The following is an 18,661-nucleotide window of genomic DNA, read 5'->3' on the forward strand; positions in this document are numbered from 1 at the left end:
CCCGCAAATATATCTAAAATCCTGTTTAAATTTAGAGTGATGTATTTATTCAGTGGCCAAAATCGGTTAAGTTGTTAAAGATTCCTAACGCTTTGATCCAGTCCACATAACCAACTCTCTGACAGCTAGACCCATAAGTTCAACGCTCACATTAGTAAAGCTCGCCACTGACCTCAATCCTGTGCCAGTTCTATCCACCCTTCCTTATGCTCCAACTTAAATGTACGTATTTTATAAATATTTGCCACTCACAAGATATAGCAGCCACCGATCACAGCGGTCGGCGGTTAAGTCAGGTTCCAATACTGCTCTGAAAAAGATGCATGCACCTACTGCAAAGGCCTTACTATTTGCCGATCACCCATCCAAGGAGCCGTATCAATCAAACTTCTGTATAAACATTTTCTTCGAAATTGTTTCCGAATCGGAGCGGGCCAGAGGACCCGAAGCTGAGGACGACAAGTATCAGTGAGCGCGTGTCTTTCATTAAACCAAGGAAATTGAATTTTGATTGTTATCTTGCCAGAACTGCCTAGGATTGCGTGTGGGATGATTTACGCGGGTATAAATTTCACCATTCTCACGTGCAAACATCACAGAATGCAAATTGTACCGAAAAAGCACCAACCAGCAATTCAGTCTTGCCCGCCCGCATTGCATGTACGTTTATTCCCCAAATAGGGCACTGATAAGTCAAGACGAGGCATTCCCGATGTGTTCAGATGAAAAAGTTTTGTGACAGATTTACAGGAACGACATAAGAAATACCCGTAACATTTTGTCACAAGAATATGTCGTCCAAATGGCTATGGAATCAGGTTTAAAGTTTAATCAGGGTGGGGTAGACAGGGTTACACTGGTTGTTGTACGAGGGTGGAGAGGGAGGGATGGGCATGGTTCAGAGCGGGTATTTGGAAGCTGAGAGGGATGAGGGGGGGGCATGGAGGAAAAAATATGCCCTTTATGTGGGGCGACAGAAAGCGAGATTCACATACTATTAAAGTGTACGGAAACCGGGAGGTGGAGGGAACAGCTCCTGAGGAACAAGTGGTTCACCGTTGGTGAAGAGTTGGCCTTCAAGAAAATTTTAAGCACTACGAATGACACGGAGGTCAGGGATGTAGGGAAATTTCTGTACAAAGTAAGATGTAAAAGACAGGTCAAAATTAGGAATTTAGAACTGCCACTGGGGTAGAAGGCACGAGAGCAATAAGAAATAGTTATGTAAATAGTATTAGGGATTAAGGAATAGTCATGTAGAGTAGCATTAGTGAATAGTTTGTAGTAAGCAGTAGTGCGATTAGTGCTACGTATGTAAGGACTGTGGCCGTGAAAACCTGGTGTTAGGCGGCCACAGATCTCTGTATATAGTCTAAACCAAATATATTATTATTATTATTATTATTATTATTATTATTATAAAACTAATGTAACATACAAGCTTAACCTGTGTTTTGAAGCAGTTTAAGTTGTCATTGCTAAAACATAATTTTAAGGTGCATTTTATCGCCTATCCCTGTATTTCATTCTAAAGGCCGCCATTCACGATCGCTCCATTCGTCCAAATGGCGCGGTGTCGCTCCAAAATTGTACCGTGAATGCGGAAACTGAAGTCCATTGGCGTGGCGTGGTGGGCTCGTTTGGATATTCTGTCGAGCCATAATCCATCCGATCGCTCCATCGTATCGTGAATGGGGGAATCGGCGATCGAGCCACTCCAAATCGGTTCGTGAGTGGCGGAAACGTGGTCCATTCTCATGCCAGTCTGCCACGAGCCTTCGTCCAGTGAAGTCCAAACTTGTATAATGTCGGGTCGTGAGTTTGTTATTGAGGTGATTGAGAAATATGGAGAGTTGCCATGTTTGTGGCAGATAAGTAATGAAGACTATCATGATAAAGCTAAAAGAAGCTTAGCAATGGAAGAATTGGTGGTTTTATTTAAAACCAAAGATCCTACCGCCAACAAAGAAAATTCCCTTAGAAGTTGCTTCAGAAAGGAGCATAAGGACTTAAATTGCTTCTATTTAAGAGCCATTGCTTTGACCACTTTCGTTTTGGTTTTTTCCTTTTAATATACAGGCATACTGCCGTAGCTAGTACCAATTCTTCGTCCGTCGCAAACACCACGCACTTCACAGAGGGACAACAAACCGCGACTGGCGTGACGCGACCGTAAATGTAGTACCTCTTTGGACGTCATCCATTCGGATGTCATCCATCTGGAGCGATCGTGAATGGCGGCCATTACTCATACAAGCGGCCCTCTAACCGGAAGTTTTTCTAACAGAGTCTGTAAACATTCCTTGTTTCGTCGTCCGAGCCGCGTATCTGTCAATCTAAGTTCACACTTTTATTATTCAAATGCCCTCCAAAATATTAGGTAACCCACATTAATCATCAAGTTTAATGTCGCAACGCGAATCTAATGACATCTGGATGGGATCTGAACTGATTTCGATGTGCCTAGGTACAATCTGGTGTTCCTGGGACTCACGTACCTGGTGCCTGTGACAGCAATGGCCGTGTGCTACACCCTGATGGGCAGAGAGCTCTGGGGAAGTCGATCCATAGGCGAGCTAACTCAGCGCCAATCACACTCCATCAAATCGAAAAGGAAGGTAAGCAGCTCTTCTCAATCGGCGAGAACGATTATAATCTACAATGTCGATAAACTGTCGAAACTGAGCCGATGGCATCCTAACAAACTGCAGCTACCCGCATTAATTTTCTGCAGAACATTTTCGGCAAAGTGAATTCCTGTGTGAATCTCCATTTCTGCCCTCCCTCGTTTTCATTACATATTCTTCTCCTGTCTTTCTCTTAGCTGATGCTATATCTGTCTCTCTAAGCTGTGTACTCCGCATGGCACCGAGAGCAAAGACAGACAGACAACAGCTCCCCAATCAGGACAGCAAATTTTCTACTGCCGATCACATGCTTATTCACTAAGCGAGCTAGAATTTCCTTATTGGCACCTAAAATGGAAATATCAATCTATTCTGCAGCATCGTATAAGATATCTAGGCGATCCATGCGTCTGACTTTAAAAAAAGTTTATCATGTTAAGTTAAAATGGCGTCAAATGTTTTTATTTAATCATACTAAACATGTAAAAAATTCTAGTTCATATGAAACAGCTGTTATTGCCCGCATCTTTAATTTGTCAGCTTGAAATTGACTGCGGGCTCAAGGTGACTTTTTTTTTAGTGTTCTGTCTGACGGCAGGTCCATATGAACAGGATCCTTCCATCCTTTTCTCGGACTGGGACCTGTTCATATACGTTCTTGGCAGATGATCCAGAAGTGGTTTGCCATTGCCTTCTTCTGTGTGTGAATGGAGTAATTGTTGGGATGCCACGGAGGAAAACTCCGTGTTGCCTAGACCACGGCCTTGCCCAACACAAGTTATAAATTCGGGCACCGCCGGGAATCGAACCCGAGACCCCAGGATTACAAGGCCAGCGTTCAAACCGCTATTAAGTGTTCTGTCTGACGACAGGTCCATATGAACAGGATCCTTCCATCCTTTTCTCGGACTGGGACCTGTTCATATACGTTCTTGGCAGATGATCCAGAAGTGGTTTGCCATTGCTTTCTTCTGTGTGTGAATGGAGTAATTGTTGGGATGCCACGGAGAAACCGGGGAAGCCCCCGGAGGAAAACTCCGTGTTGCCTAGACCACGGCCTTTCCCAACATAAGTTATAAATTCGGGCACCGCCGGAAATCGAACCCGAGACCCCAGGATTACAAGGCCAGCGTTCTAACCGCTAGACCACCGTGACACGGTAGACGTGACTACAGAATCTTTAAGTTGGACTTTCCCGAGAATGAACCTAAGACTCCACAGTCAGAGGACTTACGTAACTATAATCACACTACACGGACCTTCTAATCGGACAGTCTCAAATTTTGTGTCTGGAGACTTGGCGTTAATTTGTCGCCAGGTTAAGTTCCGGGCCCTTGGTAAGTACACACTCCGGGTACAAACCTAGTCCGGTACGTGTCACGTCCCATTCTTCCGGCTCATCCGGGATCAGTTCCTGCAGTAACCATGCTACTCCGGCTTTCCCGACAGCAGTCTTTTGTTTTTGGGGTGGGGAGGGGTGCTGAAGCGTCTCGTCGGATAAATTTCAGCTTTAAAAGTGTCCCTTCTCTCTTACAGCAGTCCGAGGGGAGCGATTCATTTCCCGATCACACATTTTCTTGACTTCAGCCAGAGACGAGAAGCGTGTAAAATTTTATTACGAATCGTAACCCAGATATTAACGTTGTAAAAGTGTATAAAAAGTAAAGTTACCTTCCTGCAGTTTTCTCTGATTCAGATTTAATTTTCTTTTCACGGCGGGTCCCGTCAATTAGAAAAGTTACAAGTCTTTGGCTTCAAACGCTTTCCGTGCTGTTCGTCGTCGACATGGAAACGTCGAGACGCGTGTTCCCCGTACTAGTCTGAGGCTCGTTTAACGACGGCTTTATTACACGCACGATGACTGGCCATGTGGATTCATGAAACGAACTGTGAATCTTGCGTTCCCCTGCTACGAGGCTGAGGACTAGCAGTAGCTTGGACAACACTTCTCATGGCGCACACTCGAGTTGTATCGTATCGTAAGGACCATTTCATAGACATTAACCTAACCCAACTTTATGCAGACTTGCACAAAATTATGCTACCTATCTACTCTTCGTCATTTCTCTTGTGTTGGTTGCTTGCTACCAGGCGACTAAAATGATGCATAAAGCGATCTACGTTCATCGCTAATTTCTTACCTCTTAACCGTTTAATGTACAAAGCAATTTCTATGCGTAAACAAGGCGGTAAATATGTGACGTCACATCTTTCCCATATTGTATAATTCTTAATACTGCTACAACAAACAGGTAATGTCGTATAGTTCATTTTAGGAAGACACTGGACAATGGAACACTATTTATTTATTTAGTGTTCTGTCTGACAACAGGTCCATACGAACAGGATCCTTCCATTCTTTTCTCGGACTGGGACCTGTTCATATACGTTCTTGGCAGATGATCCAGAAGTGGTTTGCCATTGCCTTCTTCTGTGTGTGAATGGAGTAATTGTTGGGATGCCACGGAGGAAGACTCCGTGTTACCTAGACCACGGCCTTGCCCAACACAAGTTATAAATTCGGGCACCGCCGGGAATCGAACCCGAGACCCCAGGATTACAAGGCCAGCGTTCTAACCGCTAGACCACCGTGGCTATTAAGTGTTCTGTCTGACGACAGGTCCATATGAACAGGATCCTTAAATCCTTTTCTCTTCTCAGACTGGGACCTGTTCATATACGTTCTTGGCAGATGATCCAGAAGTGGTTTGCCATTGCCTTCTTCTGTGTGTGAATGGAATAATTGTTGGGATGCCACGGAGAAACCGGGGAAGCCCCCGGAGAAAAACTCCGTGTTACCTACACCACGGCCTTGCCCAACACAAGATATAAATTCGGGCACCGCCGGGAATCGAACCCGAGATCCCAGGTTCTAACCGCTAGACCACCGTGGCTCCAATGGAACACTATTCAAAGTTAATTTCACACAGTTCAGATCCTATTACTTCTTTTAGAATAATTTATATTTCTTTAATGTTTTTCTGCCTTACAACTCGCCTACTGCGATTTCATTTCCTCAGTAATAAATTTCCTTTGAGAGTAACAAAGCCTTTTATGCAGGTTTCTTACATTCAGTTGATGTTTCAGCACAAAATTTGTTACAAGAAACTTCCTGGCCTCATTTAGTGTGCCTTAAGACACGCAGTGCCCTCATTTCCGTAAAGGTGGAATATTACTGCTAGATGTTTTGTGCCAACACATAAACGTGGCTCTTAATTACACCAAACCAGAACAATTAAAATAAAAAAGGAATGAACACGAGGTAAGCGTCTTTATTAACTTACTTTAACTCAGCAAAACTCGTTTAATGAACTTAATGTGGTCTAATTACTGCAGGCACTGCGCTGTCCGTATCTTCCACTCAGGGCCAAATCCGATGTTCAAATTCATCGAGAAGTAAAATCACTTCGATGCGCAGTTAATTAACTACAAATTATCAACCGCATTAATTAACATAATGGGACATAATCCGTCTTGAGAACCTAACAATCGCTCTACGAGCTAAAAGAAAATCCCTTCATTTAATAGATCCCGAAGATTCATCACAGATTTCGCAAAAGATCGGCGCCACTGGATTCTGTTCTGAATCGCACGAATCCATTCCAGTCCTTCTTTCTGTAAGATCCATGCTATTAAAAATATCCTCTCATCTTCGGCTATATGTTCAAAGAGGAATCTTTCCTCCACGTTTCCAGATTAAAATGTTGCGTTCATTTCTTATTTCCCTCATGTCCCGCCAGTCCTATTTTACTTGATCTGATTAGCCCAATTCCGTCGGGCGATGAAGACGTCCCTACTGCCACCTCACGTGCGTCAGATTCCCCGTCGTATTCTAGTAGTACTGTAGTGAACTGGACAGCAAAGTTCACTTAAAGTTTGAGGATTAGTAAGGAAACCTACGAAAAATTCCAGGAGAGCGATACGATCCAGCCAAGGCTCAGGCTGGTTTCTCTAGAATTCCAGTCAGTTATGCTGGAGCGTGGACAGTTGTAATGTATTTCTATAAAAACGCGAACCTTCATCATTAGCAATCTCTCCGCCTCCTTCGGCCTTTCAAAAGATTCAGCACAATCTCTATAAATATACGGCTGTCCAAAATCATTCCGTGTACGTAAAGCATTTTCCATTAGACATCAGGTATTCAAATTGCACACAGGAAATATTTCAAACAAAGGAACTGCACAAATAATTCTACATTTTTGGGAGGCATACATCACAGCCTTGTTAGCTTAGAGTGACGTGTTCTCTAAAAGACCAGAGAAAGTGTAAAACTATGTTGATTACACTTTATGTATGTAAGATGGTAAAGTTGCGTCATATTGTGATATAATAAGTATATATTAAATCTTGTCCGTCTAATCACAATAAATTCTTATTAAATATTAAAATATTACAATAATTAACATTTAAAATATTAAATGATGTTCTTTATCGAAATATTCGATTTACATTAGACCATCATTTTTCATGTTTCACGACATGTTTCAGTTCCTAAAAGAACCATTTTATCAGATAAAAATGTACGCTGGCATAATATATGAAAATTGTATTTGAATTATTTATCGTTTTGAAGCATTATATAATTATATACACCTGAGGATGGTTCTTTTAGGAACTGAAACATGTCGTGAAACATGAAAAATGATGGTCTAATGTAAATCGAATATTTCGATAAAGAACATCATTTAATATTTTAAATGTTAATTATTGTAATATTTTAATATTTAATAAGAATTTATTGTGATTAGACGGACAAGATTTAATATATATTTATGTATGTAATTGCTTCAGACGTTCCAAAGCCCTTTTTCTTTAGAAAAATCCACTTATAAATAATTAAATCTTCTGTAAATACTGGATGTTGCTTAAACCACCATTACCGGCGACTTAAACATGAGCAAAGAAATATATTTTTGCATATTTACTAAATTCCATTAAAAAAAACAGGAAAGAACAAATTGTTTTACTAAAAGCAAACACTAACTAATGACAAAGAAATTAAAACTTTAAAACGTAAAAATATGGTCTCGCACCAGAAAATAAAAATATGCAAAAGTTGAGAATTCTCCACATAACATATTTTGTCTACTTTTTATTTTGACCACTGAAAACAAAATATATTAAAAATAGGTTTGAAGGCAAATACACGAATAATTTCTAAAGCTGCATAAGATGAGAACAATGCAATGCCGAAAGGCGAAGAGTAGTGGTAACGTGAACATTCTCCTCGTTGCTTTATAATCTTACGAAAAATAAATTGGCACGTGACAGCGCCTCCTCCTTGTGTTTGCGTATTCAAGTCTCAGACATTCAATAATCTGAATAACCATTATCTTCCTTCAACACCTTGTCAATAAACCAATAGCGTGGGAGGGCAAAAGTGATGTAAGCGTACAGCTAGCTTCATAATTCCAGTTATTCTTATCTCCCTTGTAGATAACGGCGCATAAACATCACTTCAGGAAAGCGCCTTCATGTCACCGGGAAGCCATTCTTGCACGTGCTGACTCTTTGTCAGGAAAAATACGTAAGTCCTGGGCGAATATTCGGGTGATAAAATTTTCTACGACATTCAATGAAACTGAGCAACTCACCTTCTAAAATACGCCCCTATTTTATTTCTGAAAATTAAAAAGTAAACAAGAAACCTACTTATTTCAAATGAGGTTACAAAATATGCGCCTTTCTGTATGTGTTATCTGTCATCATCACTATTTTCAATATAAATTAATTCTACGATAAACGGTGCGGGTGAACAACTTTGGAGGGGACTAGCCCATCGCAAGGCCTCTGTCGTTACGAAAACACATTTTAAATCATAAACTTGAAAGCAGGTCCCCGAAAACCGAACGGAATTCGAAAGATGGCCTAACACTGCTTTCTCTGGACAAATACTACAGCCGAACAGAGGCGGTATTACCTTCATTAAAAAAAATCGGAGACTTTTAGACACCAGTCTTCATAAAATTAAAAGTTGAGTAAAAAGTTTCTTGCTACAGCTCACACTAGAGAGCACTGCCGCTGGTCCAGCGTTGAGACAGCGCACTGATTACTGCCCGTCGTCATTCAAGCTGGAATTGAAAGCGCCGATGAATGTTTTGATTTCAGTGAAGTGGCAAGCCTGCCACTTCACTGAAATTATTATGTATCAGCACGAGCCTCGATGAGCTAATCCATTAATTCTGAAGAACCTTCCATGGCAGACGATGCTTAGCCGATTGGGAATGAATGGCTGTGCCTGTTTGTCGGTAATCACTCTATATCAACTGCTGAATTCATGCAGCGTCGGATGAAATATCGGACGATGACGTGTGTCGTGAGGGCTGTGGAAGGACGCACGTTTAAATAATGGGAACGCCTGAGGAAAACTAGTAATAAACTCATCCATTGTAGAAAGAATTCGGTTCGGATATGAACTGGGAACTTTCAGAATGCGGTCTGGTAGCCATTTAATTCCAGGCCCCAGAAAAAAAATATTCTTGGGCTGTGAACCGTCTCACCTGAACGCCTATTAAGTCTCCATTCAAACTTCACTCACTGCATAATTCTGCAATTTTAGCCTCTGGCGCCACACCTCCTACTAATGATGGATGTGTTTATAATACCAACATGATTCTTTGTAGAGGAACGGACAATAGACTTAGACCCTAATTAGTTGGAAACCAAGACAACACTTTTAAACGACCTATCGACCGGCACACCACGAACAGACTCTACGTTTACGTAAACGACGCGTGTTTAAAGCCAGCGATATTCAGAGCAAAATGGCCGCGGGGTCTCAGAAATTTTCCAGTCCGAGCACTTCAATAAAACGGTTTAGAATTAATTTTAGACAGGACCAGACCGGATTACGTAATAGGCTATAGCTGGAAAGAAAATAAGTACCACACTTTTAGTAATATTAAGGACATTAGAACAGTTAGCCGAAAGCAGAGTCTAATTTGAAAACGCTTTTAAAAAATCGGATTCTTGCATCGGGGAAGAATCCTTCTCACTAGGTACAACCATTTTCTAACGTGCCTCGAGATACTTTCGCAGTCCAGACTGAAAGTTCGACTTGATACGCTCTCTGAGGGGGGAAACTCGAAAGATAAAGACATTTTAATCTCTACCCCAGAAGCACCGCTGGAAATACAAAAGATACGTCAGAGTCAGAGGACAGTTGACGAACGGGAGACAGGTCAGCGAGTGTTGAAGACGCAGCGGCCAATGAATATTCGAGTTCAAAGGTCACATCAACCAGCGTATCCTTAACAACAGCAGAAACGAGTGTGGCGTATAAAGGTGCCCTACAAAGACAGATCGTGGACCGACGTAAACGTCTAACGGAGAACGACGACGTGGAGGTATATGTCTGCCTATTGAGTGATTATTTTATCAGAACGCATCCAAAAATTGCCCTTAACGCTGTATTTATCTTCGCGAGATACCTCTTTAAACTTTCCTACGCTTCAGGATCTGAATTTCAAAAGGAGAAACTTTATTAATTATTAAATTTGTAGCTTGGAGTTACAGATTATCCTCACCAGCTATCAGACGTAAGTCACTCCGCACAACACATCTTGAAAATAAACGTCTGACTACAAACAAACAACTCATCATGAAAATGAAAAATCTACAAACAAACCACAGATCAATATAATACATTGCATAAAAATATCTAATAATTTTAAAATATTATAAAATTTATATAAACCTGAAGATGAGGTCTTATCCATCGAAACATGTCGTAAAAAAGCGCTAAATAATGTAAAATCGTATTTACGATAAAAAGCGCCAAAATATAATATTTTATACTACATAAATGTTTCAATATTATATAATTTTAACAACATCATTTAATTACAACGTTTGTGTATAGACTGTGAAAATAAATATATAAATATATATTTATTAATTATATTTAACTTTTTGATTTTGAAATATGTCGATGTTGGGGACTCACTTTAAACACTAACCACAAAACAAAAACCATAATAGCAATGTGTTGTTAAATTAAGGCTGTGCTATTCCACTTCGTAATATCGAGTCGTCTAAGTTCAACGACTGAGACAATTAGCAACAGAAATCAGCGAAGACCAACAGCGTCAACTGAGTGAATGTCGTTATACAACCACAGTACCTGACTTCATTTATACTAAAACGCTCGTCCATAATAAGGCTTTACTTCATCTGGAACAGTTTACAACTTTGCAGTTTTATTGTACGTAAGTTAATAAAAACAGCTCTACTTGAAGTGTTCATGGGATTTGCTTAATACTTTAGTAAATCTTATAAAAATTTCGCGTGATTTGTGTATGGATTTCAAGCTGATTCTGCGTCGCTATCTCCTTCCTGTACAAATGGCCCAGTTTCCACTACAGGGCACCGCTTGGTACCGACGTTGTGACGAGGTCTGTGCCCACACACGTTACATAAATCATGTTCCTTGTCATATGTACATCACACGGCCTCTTCCCTTACTTTCGATGCGCTCAGTATGAATGAAGTCACTTCATGGTAATGTCCGTCGGCCAGATTCAGTTAACAGTGATCTGTGAAATTTAGTGTGGTAGTGTATCAAACTTTTCACTTTTGTTCGCATGGGTCAAATAGGGTAATTTAGGGATATCTCGACACCTTACGAAAAAACTCTAGGCTTCATGAATAGTTTTTGAAAATTAAAAACAGAAATTTTCATATATTATCCATGGACGTATGTTTTATTTGTAATACAATGTGAAGTAAAGTGAACAACGTATCATAAGGTTCATAACCAGAAAAAGATATATTAGGGAGAACTCGACATGTCGAGTTCTCCCCAGTACACTGTGTCGAAACCTCCCTGACTTACACGATTACAATACAAATGTGGTCACAGTTGAAGTTTTTGTCAGTTCACATAGCATGGCTGTCCTTTAGAAAGTGCGAGTTGTCACCACAATAACTATTAATCCATAAATGCTATGTGCATCCAGTGTAATTATCATTATCTGGAATGTAATTATTATATCATGTGCTATTTAGGGTATGTAAAACTCACCTGGTCGTCTTTGAGGGTTCCGTACGAGGTTGAGACTTGCAAAAACAGACTCCTTTGAAGTTGCACGTTGATCACAGTATGGTAGGCTATCTTCTGTACAGTTACAGTCTTTGCCACTACAGTGCAGCTGTCGCTAGAGTGAAATTTGTTAAAATTGTCGAGATCTCCCTAAATTACTATATAATTCTTTCCTCCACATGTTAAGAAAATCATACAAGTTTTATTGGATTTTCATATGGAAATTTGTCTGGGAGTATTCGTGTCTTGTACTACGAAAATCAATGTATCTCAGGCGCATATTCGCTGATTTTACGAACAGCTAAGCGTCTCAATAAGCATTTATTTACGTACACTTTCAAGCAAGGAGCGGGGACATGTTAGAAATCTCGTTATTTCCTTCATTAACTGAATAACACAAACAGAAATCTCAACCCTCATCATTAAACATTACAACGCAATATTCACACCGTTTCAACTCCGTTCACACACGTGACGTCATTGCAGACCCTACAACGCTCTCATCGACACGAATTGCGTCACGAGACGACGCCAAGTGCATCGTTTAACATATTTCAACGTAAAAGCGTCTAGTCACCTGAGCAGGCATACAGTTGCTGTTAAAATGCTATGTTTATTGGTTAAATTCAATCTTGACATCCATCATAATAGAAGAGTGTCTGAAGATAGACACTGACTGAAAGATAGACCACTTATGCCCGAAACACGTAGCTCAGCGAAATAATCGTCAGGAGATGACGTAAATGAGCGCGCAGCTCGTAAATTTACAAATACTGTCGCTTGGAGACGTTTACTTCAACAACAATATGTTTACATAATGTTACAACACCACGCAATGCCTTCGGTCCTTCATGATTAATGCAAACACCATGAACGGACTAACTCCACGGCGCAGTCTTCCTTTAAGGACCTGTTGGTCTCTCAACTCATTAATAATATTCTAGCGCCGCTTGTGGAACTCGGAAGGTCCATCGCCATGTTCACAAAAGCCCGCCACCTGTCCCCGACCTCATCAAGACCAATCGAGACCACACCCACGTACCATATTCCGCAAGGCCCTGAGCGGCGAACCATTTTAGTAGAGTCTATTATTCAGAGTCATCGATGGGGAGCTGCAGTTGGACTCTTCAACTCCAATTCCTCCGGTAAGTGCACAGCCCATTTCTGGCGAATGCAGCGACAGACAATCAGGAGTCACATCTATTAGTCTCGAACACTTAAAGATAACCACCTGAAGACGAACAATTTTGGTCGAAACATGCAGCGGATCTTAATATAAATTGAGATTATAATCAATAATTCATGTGCAGACGGACTGCCAACCGGACGATTAACACACGACAGGATGCATCCCTTAAAATACAACGCGGCAGTTTCAAATACGGCTTTAGCAGTTATTTATTATTTATTTATTTAGTGTTCTGTCTGACGACAGGTCCATATGAACAGGATCCTTCCATCCTTTTCTCTTCTCGGACTGGGACCTGTTCATATACGTTCTTGGCAGATGATCCAGAAGTGGTTTGCCATTGCCTTCTTCTGTGTGTGTGAATGGAGTAATTGTTGGGATGCCACGGAGGAAAACTCGTGTTGCCTAGACCACGGCCTTGCCCAACACAAGTTATAAATTCGGGCACCGCCGGGAATCTAACCCGAGACCCCAGGATTACAAGGCCAGCGTTCTAACCGCTAGACCACCGTGGCGGTATTAAACGTAGGGTCTCAAGTTTCGCGTGTTCATAAATGTTTGAAAAATCAGGACAAGAAAAAGTTCAGACGCCCCACAACGTGGACCAGACATCATCACGAAAAGATTGTCCCAGCAAAGTGGATTATCTGCGACAAGTTCTCTGGACTCTGACCACGCCATCTTTAAGACTTCGCCTCTTCAAACTCACTTCTACAGGTAGTAATAAAAGTTTTCTCTAATAACCCGCGAGGCTTGGAAGAACTGAACCAGCCACTGACCCAGAAAAACTTCTTCAAGTTCCAATAAAATGGCGGGTGTGTCGTCTTCGAGAAGGCTCCCTCTTTGTTACGCTGATGGTACCAAAGCTTAACTCAGGATTGTGTCCAAATATAAAATACCGTAACGCGAGTTTTATTTCATATTTGGTTTTATTATATCGCAAGCTCTCCCCCCCCACCCCCCTAGAGTTGCAGTCTAATTTAAAAAATATTCGAAATACGGGATAAATTAATTCCCAAGGCCAATGAGTTCTGCAAACTCGAACTGTGACCTTCAGTCCCGGAATAAAACTTTCCTTTCTTTTACAACAAAATGGGTTTTTCCTTTAATCTCAGTGGTTTTCTTACGTTTCGAATGTCAACGTCCAGGGTCGACTTCCTGCCCTCAGAGACACAGGACGTGTGTCTACTCCGTGAATTTAGGCAACTGCTCTTTCTGTCCCAGGTAGTGCGGATGTTCATCCTCGTGGTATCCATCTTTGCATTCTGCTGGCTGCCGTACCACGGCTATTTCATCTACGCCTACCACAACAACTCCATCGCAGCCAGCAGCTACGTCCAGCACATGTACCTGGCTTTCTACTGGCTCGCCATGTCCAACGCGATGGTCAACCCTCTCATTTACTACTGGATGAACAACAGGTAATGCCACGAGAAGGCCTTAGCACCTTCTGCCCCCAGGTAAAGTCTGAAAACATTCACTCCTGTCGTCAAAACTAACGACGAAAATGAAATTAAAACTTTCACGCTTTCTCTATTCGTTCTCAGTTCGTAACTCGCTTCAGACTGTAAATTTGCAGTGATTTATGTTGAATTTAATAGAATTTCCTTAATTTCAAGACGCCCATACCGTAAATCACATCGGGCATTACGTCACCCGAGTCGAATGGATAAAGACTTTTACGAATAAGCGTTATTCGTCAATACGAGGTGCGATCGGAAAGTTTCTAGACTGCGCCTATAAAATTAAATTCATCCGTCACCCTCGAAGTAGTTCCCCTGGGAGTGAACACAACGATCCCAGCGCCGCTGCCAAGCCTGGAAGCATCCCTGGAAATCTTTCTTTGTCAGCCTGTCAAGCACCATCTGCGATTCTGCCTGAATCTCTTCTATCGTCTCAAATCTCCTTCCCTTTAGCTGAATTTTCATCTTTGGGAAGAGGAAGAAGTCACACGGAGCTTAGAAAGGAAGTTGGGGTCGGTTCTTGCAAGATCTTTGAGCTCCTGACAAACGAGAAGTCGATTCTGCTTCTGGTCCTCAGACAGGATGCGTCGCATGTGGAGTTCTTCCTTTAGAATCAGCTGACAGGTCCCATAGCCTATCCCAACAATGTCGCACAAGTCGTTGATGGTACGACGTCGATCTTCGTAACATTTTCGGGCGTTGTGCTCGAAGATGGTCGTCCAGAACGCTCGTCATCATCGACAGAGGTTCGGCCATTTTTAAAACGTGAATGCCACACAAAAGTTTGTGCACGACCCATTGCGGACTCCCCAAATGCTTGCTTTAGCATTTCATAGGTTTCCGTAGCCGTTTAGAACATGTCTTTGGCAAAATTTGATGCACACGCCATTCCGAAATCGCAGGAGGGTCGGTGTAATGCACTACCAAAACGCCCGTAACTAAGAAACAAATGCTAATTCGATGATGCCGGCTGGTACACTGATCCACTATGAATGTAGGCCGCATCCCCTAAAGGCAGAAGCTCGTACTACATCCGGTTCTCCCTCTATTGACACAGTCTGGAAACTTTCTGATCGCACCTCGTAAAGTAAACAAACTAAGACTGGAAAATTTATAATCTTAAAAAATGTATTATGGATGCTTCAAACTAACATTTTAATACCCTCTGAAATCAAAATCTATTAAGGGTGGACCCACCTACGGTTCGAATGGTCCGTTTTAGGCGTCACAGAAGCCTTAATTGTTTCCATCAGACAGGGTCCTTGCCAACATGGGCACCCCACGACTCAGAATCCACATCTATATTGACGTCGACTCCTATCCAGACATTTTATAGTCACATTTAAATTTTATGTCCCAATTTTTTTAATCAAGACATCAAAAATGTAATTTTATCTTATCTTGTACCATTTGTAAATATCGATCCATTTCATTTTATTAATTATGTTAATTACGTATTTTAGTACACGGTTTGACGTTTGGTATATCCATAGTAGGTATACACGTGATGATGGCGATATGGCGAAAAATTGTAAAAAAAAAATCTATTATTATATTTGAAATAAATACATTAATTAGTCAAGTTGATTGCATTTGTTAATTGTCGTCATTAATGTTCAAACAAGATCGGTCAGAAAATAGCTTTTGAAACACCGTGTAGCCAAGATCGAATTACCTCAGGACAATGAACAATGTCCACTTACCCTCACAGACCCAAAATACGTCGACGTCCTTTCACTTTGATATTCGCATCGCTAGCAGCTCGCTGACGGATTACTTTCTTCCGAAAGTATACTTTGAAGTCGATCTGTCTCTTCTCAGGTTCCGGGTGTATTTCCAGCGGATCGTTTGCCAGTGCTGCTGTTTCCGCAGGAAGGACGCGGACAGCCTGGAACTACAACCGACGAAACACACTGCGAACAGCCAGTCGGAGCTGGCGAGGTCCAGGTCGGAGAGATACAGAGGTAAGCGAGAGGAACACTCGCTCAGCTAACCCAATTGAATAAGTCACTTTAAACTTGCCCTGAGTCTGATTTGTCAACTTAATTTCTTCAGAACCTGTTTCTCAAACACCACTGTTGTTATAAACATCGTATCTGCGCCAAGATTGTCCCGCAGGACAGTTCATTAAAATTTCGTTAAGTACAAATGTCTTAAGTGAATGGAACGTGTTTTGACCCTGTCTTAAAATTCCAAGTTGTGAGTGCAAATTTTAACAAAAATTTTCATCGTTCATACCGAACGCCAACAGTTTTTGAACCAGTGGGCAAAAACTGAAATATTTGTCACTAAATTAAACATAGACTCGCATATCAATGTAAATTATTGAAACAGATTAAACTGGACAACAAATTATGCAAGGTTACCTTATGGAGTATGTTACCACTCGCCGCAGAGGAAAGCAGAAGTGGCAAGACCAACGAAAAGATATTCCAGATAATTCCGAGTCTCCTAACAGGTTTTGAAACGAAAAGAAAAAAAATAGAAAATTTCCGGGGAAAATATATATATTAGGTAGGCTTTGAGGTTTTCTCAGCGCTGAGTATGAAGGTTTCTGTCTTCTGGGTTCTTGCGCCATATAGTCTGCTAGAAGTTTGCCGACGTTTCGGAGGTCGTACTGCCTCCGTCATCAGGGCGATTAAAAATATGAAGATGGCTGTCTTCTGGGTTGTTGCGCCATATAGTCTGCTAGAAGTTTGCCGACGTTTCGCAGGTCGTACTGCCTCCGTCATCAGGGCGATGAGTATGAAGATTTCTGTCTTCTGGGTTCTTGCGCCATATAGTCTGCTAGAAGTTTGCCGACGTTTCGGAGGTCATTACTGCCTCCGTCATCATGGCGATGAGTATGAAGATGGCTGTCTTCTGGGTTCTTGCGCCATATAGTCTGCTAGAAGTTTGCCGACGTTTCGGAGGTCATTACTGCCTCCTTCATCAGGGCGATGAGTATGAAGATGGCTGTCTTCTGGGTTCTTGCGCCATATAGTCTGCTAGAAGTTTGCCGACGTTTCGGAGGTCATTACTGCCTCCGTCATCAGGGCAATGAGTATGAAGATGGCTGTCTTCTGGGTTGTTGCGCCATATAGTCTGCTAGAAGTTTGCCGACGTTTCGGAGGTCGTACTGCCTCCGTCATCAGGGCGATGAGTATGAAGATTTCTGTCTTCTGGGTTCTTGCGCCATATAGTCTGCTAGAAGTTTGCCGACGTTTCGGAGGTCATTACTGCCTCCGTCATCAGGGCGATGAGTATGAAGATGGCTGTCTTCTGGGTTGTTGCGCCATATAGTCTGCTAGAAGTTTGCCGACGTTTCGGAGGTCGTACTGCCTCCGTCATCAGGGCGATTAAAAATATGAAGATTTCTGTCTTCTGGGTTCTTGCGCCATATACTCTGCTAGAAGTTTGCCGACGTTTCGGAGGTCATTACTGCCTCCGTCATCAGGGCGATGAGTATGAAGATGGCTGTCTTCTGGGTTCTTGCGCCATATAGTCTGCTAGAAGTTTGCCGACGTTTCGGAGGTCATTACTGCCTCCGTCATCAGGGCGATGAGTATGAAGATGGCTGTCTTCTGGGTTGTTGCGCCATATAGTCTGCTAGAAGTTTGCCGACGTTTCGGAGGTCGTACTGCCTCCGTCATCAGGGCGATTAAAAATATGAAGATTTCTGTCTTCTGGGTTCTTGCGCCATATAGTCTGCTAGAAGTTTGCCGACGTTTCGGAGGTCATTACTGCCTCCGTCATCAGGGCGATGAGTATGAAGATGGCTGTCTTCTGGGTTCTTGCGCCATATAGTCTGCTAGAAGTTTGCCGACGTTTCGGAGGTCATTACTGCCTCCGTCATCAGGGCGATGAGTATGAAGATGGCTGTCTTCTGGGTTGTTGCGCCATATAGTCTGCTAGAAGTTTGCCGACGTTTCGGAGGTCGTACTGCCTCCGTCATCAGGGCGATGAGTATGAAGATTTCTGTCTTCTGGGTTCTTGCGCCATATAGTCTGCTAGAAGTTTGCCGACGTTTCGGAGGTCATTACTGCCTCCGTCATCAGGGCGATGAGTATGAAGATGGCTGTCTTCTGGGTTGTTGCGCCATATAGTCTGCTAGAAGTTTGCCGACGTTTCGGAGGTCGTACTGCCTCCGTCATCAGGGCGATGAGTATGAAGATTTCTGTCTTCTGGGTTCTTGCGCCATATAGTCTGCTAGAAGTTTGCCGACGTTTCGGAGGTCATTACTGCCTCCGTCATCAGGGCGATGAGTATGAAGATGGCTGTCTTCTGGGTTGTTGCGCCATATAGTCTGCTAGAAGTTTGCCGACGTTTCGGAGGTCATTACTGCCTCCGTCATCAGGGCGAT

General features: G+C 42.1%; 1 protein-coding gene and 1 long non-coding RNA gene across 3 annotated transcripts in view; one reads left to right on the forward strand and one right to left on the reverse strand.

Annotated features, from left to right (window-relative positions):
* LOC110834989 (uncharacterized) overlaps nucleotides 1-18,661 on the reverse strand; it is a 340,098-nt gene that overhangs the window by 297,952 nt on the left and 23,485 nt on the right. The gene's annotated exons all lie outside the window — the stretch shown is intronic.
* Nucleotides 1-18,661, forward strand: part of TkR86C (Tachykinin-like receptor at 86C) — a 246,165-nt gene that overhangs the window by 222,218 nt on the left and 5,286 nt on the right. Inside the window, exons 5-7 of the mRNA XM_022074768.2 lie at nucleotides 2,468-2,618; nucleotides 14,081-14,277; nucleotides 16,141-16,283. Coding sequence (XP_021930460.1) covers nucleotides 2,468-2,618; nucleotides 14,081-14,277; nucleotides 16,141-16,283 — 491 coding nt within the window. The remainder of the gene's footprint in view (nucleotides 1-2,467; nucleotides 2,619-14,080; nucleotides 14,278-16,140; nucleotides 16,284-18,661) is intronic.

The sequence above is a fragment of the Zootermopsis nevadensis genome, unplaced genomic scaffold, assembly GCF_977971745.1.
Source record: "Zootermopsis nevadensis isolate Lab colony 2312 unplaced genomic scaffold, Znev_1.0 Znev_ptg000008l, whole genome shotgun sequence".
Lineage (NCBI taxonomy): Eukaryota > Metazoa > Arthropoda > Insecta > Blattodea > Termopsidae > Zootermopsis > Zootermopsis nevadensis.